At 38.1% G+C, this 14,260-nt stretch overlaps 1 protein-coding gene across 1 annotated transcript in view; it reads left to right on the forward strand.

The window, feature by feature from the left end:
* The window catches only part of FAM171B (family with sequence similarity 171 member B), an 88,205-nt gene that overhangs the window by 44,514 nt on the left and 29,431 nt on the right, over positions 1–14,260 (forward strand). Inside the window, exons 4-5 of the mRNA XM_077154384.1 lie at positions 8,720–8,878; positions 13,533–13,703. Of these exons, the coding sequence (XP_077010499.1) occupies positions 8,720–8,878; positions 13,533–13,703 (330 nt within the window). The remainder of the gene's footprint in view (positions 1–8,719; positions 8,879–13,532; positions 13,704–14,260) is intronic.

The following is a 14,260-nucleotide window of genomic DNA, read 5'->3' on the forward strand; positions in this document are numbered from 1 at the left end:
TTTATTTATTCCTAATATTGTTATTTGGAGAAAAAAAATTAAAGTAGGGCTTGATTAGTCTTGGAGTAATTTACTGAGTGAGGTTGCAGAGTCTCTTACTCTAAATGCCAGGGCTTTTGGCGGAATTTTGGGACATGGAGTTTGCTGGTGCATGGCAGAATGGGTTGATGTGGGATTGTGTGTAGAAGGATTAAAAAGTAAATGGGGGCACGCGCCCCGCAGCCCTCCCTACCCCCTCTCTCTCTCCGCCGGACCGCCGCGCGGCGCACGCGCCCCGCAGCAGCCGAGCCGCCCGACCTCCCTACCCCCTCTCTCTCTCCGCCGGACCGCCGCGCGGCGCACGCGCCCCGCAGCAGCCGAGCCGCCCGACCTCCCTACCCCCTCTCTCTCTCCGCCGGACCGCCGCGCGGCGCACGCGCCCCGCAGCAGCCGAGCCGCCCGACCTCCCTACCCCCTCTCTCTCTCCGCCGGACCGCCGCGCGGCGCACGCGCCCCGCAGCAGCCGAGCCGCCCGACCTCCCTACCCCCCTCCTCCCCCTCCTGCTCCGGCTGCTCTCCAACCAACACGGTGCCCTCTTCCCCCGCCTTCACCGTGCTCCTCCGCCACCAGCCTCGACAGCCTTGCCGCCCTCACCTTTCCTCCTCCAGAACAACTACTGGGGGAGTGGAGATAATACAGAGCAGCTCCCGGAGCCACGAGGGAAATCAAAGGGACAGCGTACCCCATCCTGGAACGGCTGACTATCTGGGAGAACCAGCTCCGGTGAGATCACCAAGGGGCACGGGCTTTCCTGGGTGGGACAGCAAGCGACCGGAGTCCCTCCCTTCCACCTTCCCAGGCCAGCTGGTAGAATTGGACAGGCGGTCCCCTTAGGCCGCGGCGGCTGGTGCCCCCACCACACGAGGCCCCCCGGAAAAACTGAGATAGTTGGGTCGGAAACCCCAGACTGCGGAGAACAGTGACCGGGGGATCCCTTCCAAACACGTGACTCCCCCGTCGGCTGGGAGCAGTGCACTCTCCCGGGCTGCGACAGCTGGCGCCCTCCCGCCACGCTTGGTGCCCCGGGCCGACTAGCTAATTTGGCCGGACGCTCTCCTGTGCTGCGACAGCCGGCGACCCTCCCCGCGTTTGGAACCCCGGGCCGGCTGACATTCTTCCAAGACGCTTCGGTTGCCGAACCTCCCCTACGGCGAGAGTTTTCCAGAGTTGAGGGACCCACAGCAACTTTCGCTGGTGGAACCCACAGACAGGCGTGTGCCACGTGTGCCACCTACTGGGCAGGATAGGAAGAACAGAACCCAGAGACTGCGCAGAAAAATCTTTCAACGTTCGGGTGGGGTCGAACACCCGGGGAAATCTGACTAAATGCCCAGACGCCAACAGAAGATAACGGATCACGCTCAGAAAATTGAACATATGGCCCAGTCAAACGAAGAAACCAATAGTTCAAATGAGATACAGGAGCTGAAACAACTAATGCTGAATATACGAACAGAAATGGAAAACCTCTTCAAAAACGAAATCGATAAATTGAGGGAGGACATGAAGAAGACATGGGCTGAACATAAAGAAGAAATAGAAAAACTGAAAAAACAAATCACAGAACTTATGGAAGTGAAAGATAAAGTAGAAAAGATGGAAAAAACAATGGATACCTACAATGACAGATTTAAAGAAACAGAAGATAGAATTAGTGATTTGGAGGATGAAACATCTGAACTCCAAAAAGAAACAGAAACTATCCGGAAAAGAATGGAAAAATTTGAACAAGGTATCAGGGAACTCAAGGACAATGTGAACCGTACAAATATACGTGTAGTGGGTATCCCAGAAGGAGAAGAGAAGGGAAAAGGAGGAGAAAAACTAATGGAAGAAATTATCACTGAAAATTTCCCAACTCTTATGAAAGACCTAAAATTACAGATCCAAGAAGTGCAGCGCACCCCAAAGAGATTAGACACAAATAGGCGTTCCCCAAGACACTTACTAGTTAGAATGTCAGAGGTCAAAGAGAAAGAGAGGATCTTGAAGGCAGCGAGAGAAAAACAATCCGTCACATACAAGGGAAACCCAATAAGACTATGTGTAGATTTCTCAGCAGAAACCATGGAAGCTAGAAGACAGTGGGATGATATATTTAAGTTACTAAAAGAGAAAAACTGCCAGCCAAGACTCCTATATCCAGCAAAATTGTCCTTCAAAAATGAGGGAGAATTTAAAACATTCTCAGACAAAAAGTCACTAAGAGAATTTGTGACCAAGAGACCAGCTTTGCAAGAAATACTAAAGGAAGCACTAGAGTCAGATACAAAAAGACAGAAGAGAGAGACATGGAGAAAAGTGTAGAAAGAAGGAAAGACAGATATGATATATATAATACAAAAGGCAAAATGGTAGAGGAAAATATTATCCAAACAGTAATAACTCTAAATGTCAATGGACTGAATTCCCCAATTAAAAGACATAGACTGGCAGAATGGATTAAAAAACAGGATCCTTCTATATGCTGTCTACAGGAAACACATCTTAGACCCAAAGATAAATATAGGTTGAAAGTGAAAGGTTGGGAAAAGATATTTCATGCAAACAACAACCAGAAAAGAGCAGGAGTGGCTATACTAATATCCAACAAATTAGACTTCAAATGTAAAACAGTTAAAAGAGACAAAGAAGGACACTATATACTAATAAAAGGAACAATTAAACAAGAAGACATAACAATCATAAATATTTACGCACCGAACCAGAATGCCCCAAAATACGTGAGGAATACACTACAAACACTGAAAAGGGAAATAGACACATATACCATAATAGTTGGAGACTTCAATTCACCACTCTCATCAATGGACAGAACATCTACACAGAGGATCAATAAAGAAATAGAGAACCTGAATATTACTATAAATGAACTTGACTTAACAGACATTTATAGGACATTACATCCCACAACAGCAGGATACACCTTTTTTTCAAGTGCTCATGGATCATTCTCAAAGATAGACCATATGCTGGGTCACAAAGCAAGTCTTAACAAATTTAAAAAGATTGAAATCATACACAACACTTTCTCGGATCATAAAGGAATGAAGTTGGAAATCAATAATAGGCGGAGTGCCAGAAAATTCATAAATACATGGAGGCTCAACAACACACTCTTAAACAACAAGTGGGTCAAAGAAGAAATTGCAAGAGAAATTAGTAAATACCTAGAGGCAAATGAAAATGAAGACACAACATATCAAAACTTATGGGACGCAGCAAAGGCAGTGCTAAGAGGGAAATTTATTGCCCTAAATGCCTTTATCAGAAAAGAAGAAAAGGCAAAAATGCAGGAATTAACTGTCCACTTGGAAGAACTGGAGAAAGAACAGCAAACTAATCCCAAAGCAAGCAAAAGGAAAGAAATAACAAAGATTAGAGCAGAAATAAATGAAATTGAAAACATGAAAACAATAGAGAAAATCAATAAGACCAGAAGTTGGTTCTATGAGAAAATCAACAAGATTGATGGGCCCTTAGCAAGATTGACAAAAAGAAGAAGAGAGAGGATGCAAATAAATAAGATTAGAAATGAAAGAGGAGACATAACTACTGACCTCACAGAAATAAAGGAGGTAATAACAGGATACTATGAACAACTTTACGCTAATAAATACAACAATTTAGAAGAAATGGACAGGTTCCTGGAAAGACATGAACAACCAACTTTGACTCAAGAAGAAATAGACGACCTCAACAAACCAATCACAAGTAAAGAGATTGAATTAGTTATTCAAAACCTCCCTAAAAAGAAAAGTCCAGGACCAGACGGCTTCACATGTGAATTCTATCAAACATTCCAGAAAGAATTAGTACCTACTCTCCTCAAACTCTTCAACATAATCGAAGTGGAGGGAAAACTACCTAATTCATTCTATGAAGCCAACATCACCCTCATACCAAAACCAGGCAAAGATATTACAAAAAAAGAAAACTACAGACCAATCTCTCTAATGAATACAGATGCAAAAATCCTCAATAAAATTCTAGCAAATCGTATCCAGCAACACATTAAAAGAATTATACATCATGACCAAGTAGGATTCATCCCAGGTATGCAAGGATGGTTCAACATAAGAAAATCAATTAATGTAATACACCATATCAACAAATCAAAGCAGAAAAATCACATGATCATCTCAATTGATGCAGAGAAGGCATTTGACAAGATTCAACATCCTTTCCTGTTGAAAACACTTCAAAAGATAGGAATACAAGGGAACTTCCTTAAAATGATAGAGGGAATATATGAAAAACCCACAGCTAATATCATCCTCAATGGGGAAAAATTGAAAACTTTCCCCCTAAGATCAGGAACAAGACAAGGATGTCCACTATCACCACTATTATTCAACATTGTGTTGGAAGTTCTAGCCAGAGCAATTAGGCAAGAAAAAGAAATACAAGGCATCAAAATTGGAAAGGAAGAAGTAAAACTATCACTGTTTGCAGACGATATGATACTATATGTAGAAAACCCAGAAAAATCCACAACAAAATTACTAGAGCTAATAAATGAGTACAGCAAAGTAGCAGGCTACAAGATCAACATTCAAAAATCTGTAGCTTTTCTATACACTAGTAATGAACAAGCTGAGGTAGAAATCAAGAAACGAATCCCATTTACAATCGCAACTAAAAGAATAAAATACCTAGGAATAAATTTAACCAAAGAGACAAAAAACCTATATAAAGAAAACTACAAAAAACTGTTAAAAGAAATCACAGAAGACCTAAATAGATGGAAGGGCGTACCGTGTTCATGGATTGGAAGACTAAATATAGTTAAGATGTCAATCCTACCTAAATTGATTTACAGATTCAATGCAATACCAATCAAAATCCCAACAACATATTTTTCAGAAATAGAAAAACCAATAAGCAAATTTATCTGGAAGGGCAGGGTACCCCGAATTGCTAAAAACATCTTGAGGAAAAAAAACGAAGCTGGAGGTCTCGCGCTGCCTGACTTTAAGGCATATTATGAAGCCACAGTGGTCAAAACAGCATGGTATTGGCATAAAGATAGATATATCGACCAATGGAATCGAATAGAGTGCTCAGATATAGACCCTCTCATCTATGGACATTTGATCTTTGATAAGGCAGCCAAGCCAACTCACCTGGGACAGAACAGTCTCTTCAATAAATGGTGCCTAGAGAACTGGATATCCATATGCAAAAGAATGAAAGAAGACCCATCTCTCACACCCTATACAAAAGTTAACTCAAAATGGATCAAAGATCTAAACATTAGGTCTAAGACCATAAAACAGTTAGAGGAAAATGTTGGGAGATATCTTATGGATCTTACAACTGGAGGTGGTTTTATGGACCTTAAACCTAAAGCAAGAACACTGAAGAAGGAAATAAATAAATGGGAGCTTCTCAAAATTAAACACTTTTGTGCATCAGAGAACTTCATCAAGAAAGTAGAAAGACAGCCTACACAATGGGAGACAATATTTGGAAATGACATATCAGATAAGGGTCTAGTATCCAGAATTTATAAAGAGATTATTCAACTCAACAACAAAAAGACAGCCAACCCAATTACAAAATGGGAAAAAGACTTAAACAGACACCTACCAGAAGAAGAAATACGGATGGCCAAGAGGCACATGAAGAGATGCTCAATGTCCCTGGCCATTAGAGAAATGCAAATCAAAACCACAATGAGATATCATCTCACACCCACCAGAATGGCCATTATCAACAAAACAGAAAATGACAAGTGCTGGAGAGGATGCGGAGAAAGAGGCACACTTATTCACTGTTGGTGGGAATGTCAAAGGGTGCAACCACTGTGGAAGGCAGTTTGGCGGTTCCTCAAAAAGCTGAATATAGAATTGCCATACGACCCAGCAATACCATTGCTAGGTATCTACTCAAAGGACTTAAGGGCAAAGACACAAACGGACATTTGCACACCAATGTTTATAGCAGCGTTATTTACAATTGCAAAGAGATGGAAACAGCCAAAATCTCCATCAACAGAAGAGTGGCTAAACAAACTGTGGTATATACATACGATGGAATATTATGCAGCTTTAAGACAAGATAAACTTGTGAACCATGTAATAACATGGATGGACCTAGAGAATATTATGCTGAGTGAATCCAGCCAAAAACTAAAGGACAAATACTGTATGGTCCCACTGTTGTGAACGGACATTCGAGAATAAACTTGAAATATGTCATTGGTAACAGAGTTCAGCAGGAGTTAGAAACAGGGTAAGACAATGGGTAATTGAAGCTGAAGGGATACAGATTGTGCAACAGGACTAGATACAAAAACTCAAAAATGGACAGCACAATAATACCTAATTGTAAAGTAATCATGTTAAAATACTGAATGAAGCTGCATCTGAGCTATAGGGTTTTTTTTTGTTTTTGTTTGCTTGTTGGTTTGTTTGTTGTTGTTGTTTTTTACTATTACTACTACTTTTATTTCTTTTCTTTATATTGACATTTTATATCTTTTTCTGTTGTGTTGCTAGTTCCTCTAAACTGATGCAAATGTACTAAGAAACAATGATCATGCATCTATGTGATGATGTTAAGAATTACTGAGTGCATATGTAGAATGGTATGATTTCTAAATGTTGTGTTAATTTCTTTTTTTCTTTCCGTTAAAAAAAAAAAAAAAAAAAAAAAAAAAAAAAAAAAAGTAAATGGGAACCACGTGCATGCGAAGAGAGGCCATATTTTATGCTCTTTTGATTTTATTAAAATTAGGTCTTCCAAAGTCCCTCTTCAGTGTTTTATTTATTTTGGTTTTGTTTTGGTACGTTCTTACTCCTTACTGGCTTCTTGAAACCCTGTTGCAAATGATAGTTTCTACTGGCATACATGAGCTAGATCACTGTGCCTAACAATGGTGAGTGTGCATTTGTACTGGCCTTGCCTTGGTGTGTCTCTGTGAGAACAATGCAAGCTCTCTTAAATTCTCAGGTCACTTCTTTTTACTGCCTCTTCCCAAAGAGTTGTTCCATTGATATGGCCAACAGGAAAGGATGGATATTCTGATGATTATAAATTTTTTCATTAAAAAAAAACATATCCACACCTCTTAGCCTCCAAAAGACTTTTGTATTTTTCCTTGTGAGGTTGGATTAGGAAGGTGCTCAGTGTATACAAGAAAAAAATGTGTTAGGCCTGATGTGAATGGATTTGTGGGCAAAAGGAGCAGGAGAAATTGGAAACTTCAGGGATGTATAAAATCTTAGAGAAGCTCAGCTAGATATTGCCCTTGGCGTACCTTTTTTTTCATTAGAAAGAAATTTGGATTTTCAACGTAATTGGGCACATATTTTGAAAGAGTAAGTTGTAAATAGTACCTATAGGTGATCAGGAGGTATGAGATTGGGTCTTCAAACAACTCAACCAAAGGAGAATATATATTCTAATTGTGTTTGTTTTATTATTATTATTTTTTACATATCCTTTAATTGTTTTCTAGATTATTTTCCTAGTTTCACTCATAAAAAATTTACTATAAATTGATTTTGAGAATTATCTTGCATTATTTTATCAACTGTCATGTAACTCTTTAAAAACTGATGTTTCTTTGTCATTCTAATAATTTGACCAATGCCTTCTGTCTTTATTGGTGTACTTAAGTAAGTCCAAAGCATAAGCTGATGCTTCTGATAATTTTTAGTTTTAATGATGTAAGAACTGACTCACCCTTGGATTGTTAAATGAAATATATTGATACAGAAATATCAGCATTGTCACTGAGTTCTCATATCATAATTTATGATAGAAGATAGTCAGTTCATAATTATTAAAATGAGATAATATTTATCTGGCCTCTAGAAGAATTTTAATGCAGAGGTTTTAAATGTGGGTTTCTGATGGAGAAACCTACCCACTGAAGTATATATCTGAATAACACCATAGACTCTTGTTGCAAGTTACTAAAAAAACCCAGTTCTAAACTAGCTTAAGAAGAAAGGAGGTATTTATTTATTTATTTACTTATTTATCAAACTAATCAATAAACCAGCTTTAAACATGGCTTGATCAGGGCCTCAGTTGAGATCATTGAGAATGACTTTTTCTCCCTCCATTTCTCAACTCTCCACTCCTTGACTGTGAAGTCCGTTCTCAAACAGGCTCTCCCTTTTTTATCATAAAGTGGCTGTAGCCCAAACATCTACCTGCTCATCTACAATCCAGTGGGGAAAAAGCAGGTCTTTTCCTCCAGAAGTCTATGACAAGTTACATTGCATCTCACTAACTATGATTGGGACAAGGGCCCACCATTGAACAAATCACTGTGGTTGAGGGAAAATGAGATGCCTCTGATTGGCTTCAGCCCATCCTGCCATGCACCTGTTACAGTGCTGAACCCCAAGTGCTACTGTGGTGAATGGCTTTTCTCTACATTTCCCTCTAAAGAAAAATCAGGTACTGTTACCCAAAAATGTGTGATGATATACCGGGCAGCAGAGTCAAGCATTCTATCATATAAAGGCAATCTGTGGGATCTAAAGAAAGAGACATCTCTTAAATAGTTCTGAATTTAAAATAATAATTATATGATGAGATGTTAGTGATGTTTAGAGATAATTACAAGTGCTTCCTCTAAATGAAATATCTTGACTAATGATGCTGTTGTTAATATGTATTTATTTTGTCTATTTGTTAATCAAGGTTTTCTTTTTTCAGATGCCAAATCTCAACCAAGTGTTCAGTTTTCAAAAGCCTTGATTAAACTACCCAGCAACCATCATGTTAGCAACGTTACAGGTTATCTTACAGTCCTACAACAGTTTTTGAAAGTGGACAATTTTCTGTATACAACTGGACTTATTTTCAATAAATCAGGTATTAATTTTTGCAGGCTATAATCATTTATCATAAACACTGGTACATAAATCATTCATCAAATACTATTTAAATTACTGAGACATTTGATATTCAGCTAAGCTTCAGAGGATAAATATCCCCTTTGAAACACAAATCTAGCTATTAAAATATTTATAAGCAATTCCCTTTGATCTAATGAAAGAAAGATTGTACCTGTCTCTGCATATATTAATGGAAATTTAATTTACAGTGTGTTTTTGAGCCAAAGGAGGGGTAAGTAAGGTATAAAAGAGTTAGGATTATCATATAACTTTGCAAATTTAAAGATACATTTAAAAAAGAAAATTTGATTCAAAGCGGTTTATACATATCTTTTCACAATTTGTGCAATTCATTCTTATCAACTGGTCAGAAGTTGCAATTATTGTTGAGGTATAAAAGTTTAGATATTGGAGAAAATTATTGTAAAACTTTCTTTTCACATACATTTACTATTCTCTGTGAGTAAAATATAAATACATACTTAAACTGTTTCTGTGCCAGAGTTAGCACACTCATATAGTTAAGGCTGTCATGATCTAAAAATTAAGTGAATGATGAGATTTTAAACATTTTATTTAACAACACACCCATGAATAATCACCTTAAAAAACATGCTGTACTCTATCTGTACATGCACACTTGTTCCATCATTTCTACCACTTGTTGCAACATAACTCAACATTTTAAAATCACCTTCAGACAATCTGTAATTTTGATAGTTTCAAATTGTTTTACTTTTTTAGTTTCATTTAATTTGGGCAACCGCCAGAAATCACAGAGCTAAGGGCAATTAGGTGTTTTGTAAGATGGGTACTTTTTTACCTGCTCAAGCCAGTGCTGCCAGCGCCCCAGTCAGGTGGTTTTCCCCCGTTCTGTGACAGGTGTATGTTTCCTAGTGCATGTAACTGTGAGTGCCTGTGGGTGCTGTTTGGTGCGTGAAGCAGGTTTGCCCTTCACATGGGGTAATTCCTCAGCAAATGCTGGCTAAGACTTGGTGCATAAATACCCTAGGTTCATCATCTCAAATAGGACAATTCTGAACTAGGTTCTGTCCCTAGTGGGACAGAGTTGGAGTTGCCCCCTAAATAACCGGCTCGTTAACACATTCTGGGTTGGCGTCCTTCCTTCTTTGATTTTATTTCTCACTTCCTTAGTGGTAAGCACCACCTGGGGTTATCTCCCAAAGAAAAGATTTGCACTCAAATTGTTATCTCAGAGGCTGTCTTTTGGGAAGCCAGTCTGAAAGACTGTATTAGTTCGGGTTCTGTAGGGAAACAGAGCCAATAGGAGATGACTGTAAATATGAGATTTTATAAGTGTCTCATGCAACTGGGGGATTGCCTGAGCCCATATTCCATAGGGCAGGCTGCAAGCTGGCAACTCCAATGAAGGTTTTTGATGAATTCCCCAGGAGAGGCTGGCTGGTGGAAGCAGAGATGAAGATTCTTCTTCTTATGGCTGAAGTCATCACTTCTCCTTTTAACGCCTCCAACTGATTGCATTAAATGTCTCTCATTGCTGAAGACACTCTCCTTAGTTGATTGTACATGCCGTCAGTCATAGATACAGACAACTTACTGATGATTTCAGTCCACTAAATGTCCTCACAGTAAAGGTTAGGCCAGTGCCAGCTTAGCCAGACAACTGGGCACCATCATGTAGCCACGTTGACACAGGAACCTATCCATCACAGACACCTGCCACAATTTCCATGTTGAAATTAAAGAATGCTTAAAATAAAAAAGTTTGTAAGAATGGCATCAATACACACTATCACAAATGAAGCATGTACTGGAGGGTATTCATGGACAAAACTCATTGGATTCAGGAGAGAAGGGTCATAATGTGTTCTGCCCCCCATTATTACCACCTGCTTTTGAAACCATTAAATGTTTCAGGTACCCTGAGAATGCTGCGAACATTTAAAAAGTTAAGGAGCAGTGCTGTCAAAAGGGAATATACTTCTGCTTAGCCCAGTGTGGCAGCCACTAACCACATGCATCTGCCTGGCTCTTGAAATATGACTGAGGAGCTAAATTTCTACTTTTAAATTTAAATTTAAATAGCTACATGTGGCTACTGTATTGGACTGCACTATTCTAGCATCCTGTGATTTATTATAAAAATGGTCTCATAAAAATTTTCTTTTTCTTTTCTTATCTTCAGTCTCTCCTCTCCATCCCCCACCATTCTTTTATTCTTCCTTTCTGGGTTGACTTTATCTCACAGGGTGGGCTGGCGATGTCAGCAGTTTCAGCTACATTTAGTATGTGAAGCCACTAAGTACATAGAGCTGTGGAGGGGTGAGTTTGGGATGGGGTTGTGAGATCTGACACTTCAGAAAGTCAGCCGCTGGCTTTACAATTTGATATAAATATTATGTATAATCTAATATTTATTATAATATAAATATTATAAATTACTTCAAATAATTATTTTTGCTTGCAATGTGTTAGTCTACAAAATATTTATGGCATTATTTTGATCATCTTATGATTACTGTTGTAGTCAGTGTACTAGAGCGAATTGTCCTATGTCACAAGTGAAATGTTTCTTATAAGCCAGTTGTTGCCCTGTATGATAGCTGAAGACATGCCAGGTGATCATAGAAATGATACTGAGAACTCCTTCACATGGCCTCTGTTCAACAGGGCTGCTCTGACAAATTCCACACAGTGGGTTCACTTAAACAACAATTTATTGTCTCACAGTTTTTAAGGCTAGGAGTCCAAAATCATGGTCTCAGCAGGTCATGCTCTCTCCCAGAGTCTGTAGTATTCTGGTGCTGGCTTTCCATATCCTTCGGGTTCCTTGGCTTGCATCTCTGCCGTCATCACATGGAGATCTGCTTCTCTTTGTGTCCATTCCTCTTGCTTCTGCTAACTCTAGCTTCTATGATGGTGTCTGGATTTCCTCTCTTTATAAGGTCTCCAGTCATACAGATTAAGGTCCTCCCTGATTCAATCTGGTGACACCTTAACTAATAATATCTTCAGTTCGTCCTGTTTACAAATGGGTTCACATGCACAAGGATGTGGATTAAGATGAGTAACATATCTTTTTGGGCTGCACAACTCCAAGGCTCTATGCTATTCTCTCCTCTTCTACTCTTTGCTCTTTCTCTAGACCGTTGGTCTTTTTTTTTTCTCAGTTATGCCCCAGTCACTCCTAATTTGGGAGCTTTGCACTTATTTCTTTCACCTGGAAAGTTCTTTAGGTCTTTGCATGGTAGCCCCTTCTTGTTTTTTGGTTGCAGTTTAGATGTTCCCTTCTTCAAGAGCCTTCCCTCACTACCTAATTACATTGCCTTCCTAGATATTCTTCATAGCACCAAGAGCTTACATTCTGGTGGGGGAAACTGACATAAACAAGAATGGTAGGTAGACAATGAAGTTTTTGAAAAATTACTGCAGGCAATGTAAGAGAACATGTATTTATTGTGTCTTTGTTGCTTATATGAGTGCATGGTGCCAGTATTAAGTGAGTGAACAAAACTAGCTCTTCAGCTAAAGACTTAAAATTTAGCCCCAAGAAACAAATAATATGTAATAAGTGTATTTTTATCCAACTATTTCTATTGTGTCAGGAAATTACTTAGAAAATCTAAAATTTTTAAGCTATCTGTAGAAAAATGTATGCTGTTATTTTAATCTTATCTATAACTATATTATTTTATTCACTGGAAATATTGTATATATTTTTAACTTATTTGGCATTGCTAACATTTCAAAAACAAAAAAAGAAATGCACTTTCTACTTTTAAAATGAGTAACATAAATTGATAGGTAGTTCTTGATATTTTAGAACGCATATTAAAAATATAAAATAAAATCTTTGTAATCTTAGGCAAAGCATTATCACTAATATGTCTGTTTTCTCTCTGTCTCAAACTTTGACATTTCAGTAACATTATAATATCAATTTTTTCAAGTATACTCTTAACAAGCAAGCATATTTTAAGGCATATTTAGTTTTTTGGTTTTTTTTTTTTCATGGGCAGGCACTGGGAATCGAACCCGGATCTCTGGCATGGCAGGTGAGAACTCTGCCTGCTGAGACTCCAAGGCGTATTTAGTTTTATCAGATAATGATATTGCCTAGTGATTTTATGTTTCATTGTCAAATCTACCCATTAAAGATTGCATTTTGAATCAGAATGCTTTTTACATAAGACAACTTTAGTGACTGAAGCTGAAACTGTTAGTTCTCGCTCTCTCTGAAACAGATGGTCTTGGGAGAAGAACCAGATATTGTAGATCCACAACTGCCTCGATGATGTTGTTTGGTAGAACCTTTGGGTACGATATTAGTGAGATTTGATTTTTTGGTGGTTAGTTTTTAGGTTTTCAGAAACATTGACTTGGATTCCAGTGCCCTCAAAAATCAGAAGATTCTGACAGAATTAGATATCTTAGACTTTTCCTGATTGTCAATGTTACATGAATATATCCAGTATTTATATTATATTTTTAAAATCCTTAATGAGGGTCCAGGACTTATTTGATATTAAAATGATAACCCTGAGTGTAATGAAAGAACCAGATATTTTAGACACATAGCAGTTTGTCATTATTATGTAACTGTAATCTATATTTTTATATGATTTTAATGAAATGTCTTCTTTTTTTAGATTTTGAAAGCATTGAGTTGACTCCTCTTGCTGCAATATGTGTGAAAATTTATTCTGGAAGAAAAGAGTTAAAGGTGGATGGCTCTGTTCAAGTTTCTCTCCCCATTCTTCATACAGATGGAATAAGTGTGGGGGATCACATACCTGCCTGGACATTTGATATGACTACAGGTACGTGAGCTGGGTGAAAATATTCTGAATATATTTCTTTTGAGTATTTGAATCTTCTATCTTAGAACTTAGTGTAGCACCAATTTCCAATAATATAATAATTTTAAGTATTTGTCTATGGCTAAAATTGGTCCTGCTATGAGGAAAATGATGCCAATAAATTATGTCAAAAAATCCCTTCCTTTTTTATTTTCTTCTGATCATTTTGAAGCATACTTTGGGATTTCACTACTTTTATCCTCACAGCATATCTCAGTATGCACAATTACACACTTTTTTTGGAATTGTCATGATATCCCTATCTATACACTTGGATCCTTAGTTTGTAATGATTTTATTTCCTTCAGACATAGCAAATCATTCAAATTATTCTATTCTATTCAAATATTATTTCATGATATATTATATCATATACTATATATTTAATCTCATGCTAATATATTGCCACAGTTTTTATAATCATTGAAAAAGTCCTATAAAGTATTTTAGACAGGACTCTCAGCAAGCTCCTTTCAGTGTTAAAGGTATATAAGCTGTAATTAATTGGTTACTTTTAC

This window comes from Tamandua tetradactyla, chromosome 3, assembly GCF_023851605.1.
Source record: "Tamandua tetradactyla isolate mTamTet1 chromosome 3, mTamTet1.pri, whole genome shotgun sequence".
Taxonomy (NCBI): domain Eukaryota; kingdom Metazoa; phylum Chordata; class Mammalia; order Pilosa; family Myrmecophagidae; genus Tamandua; species Tamandua tetradactyla.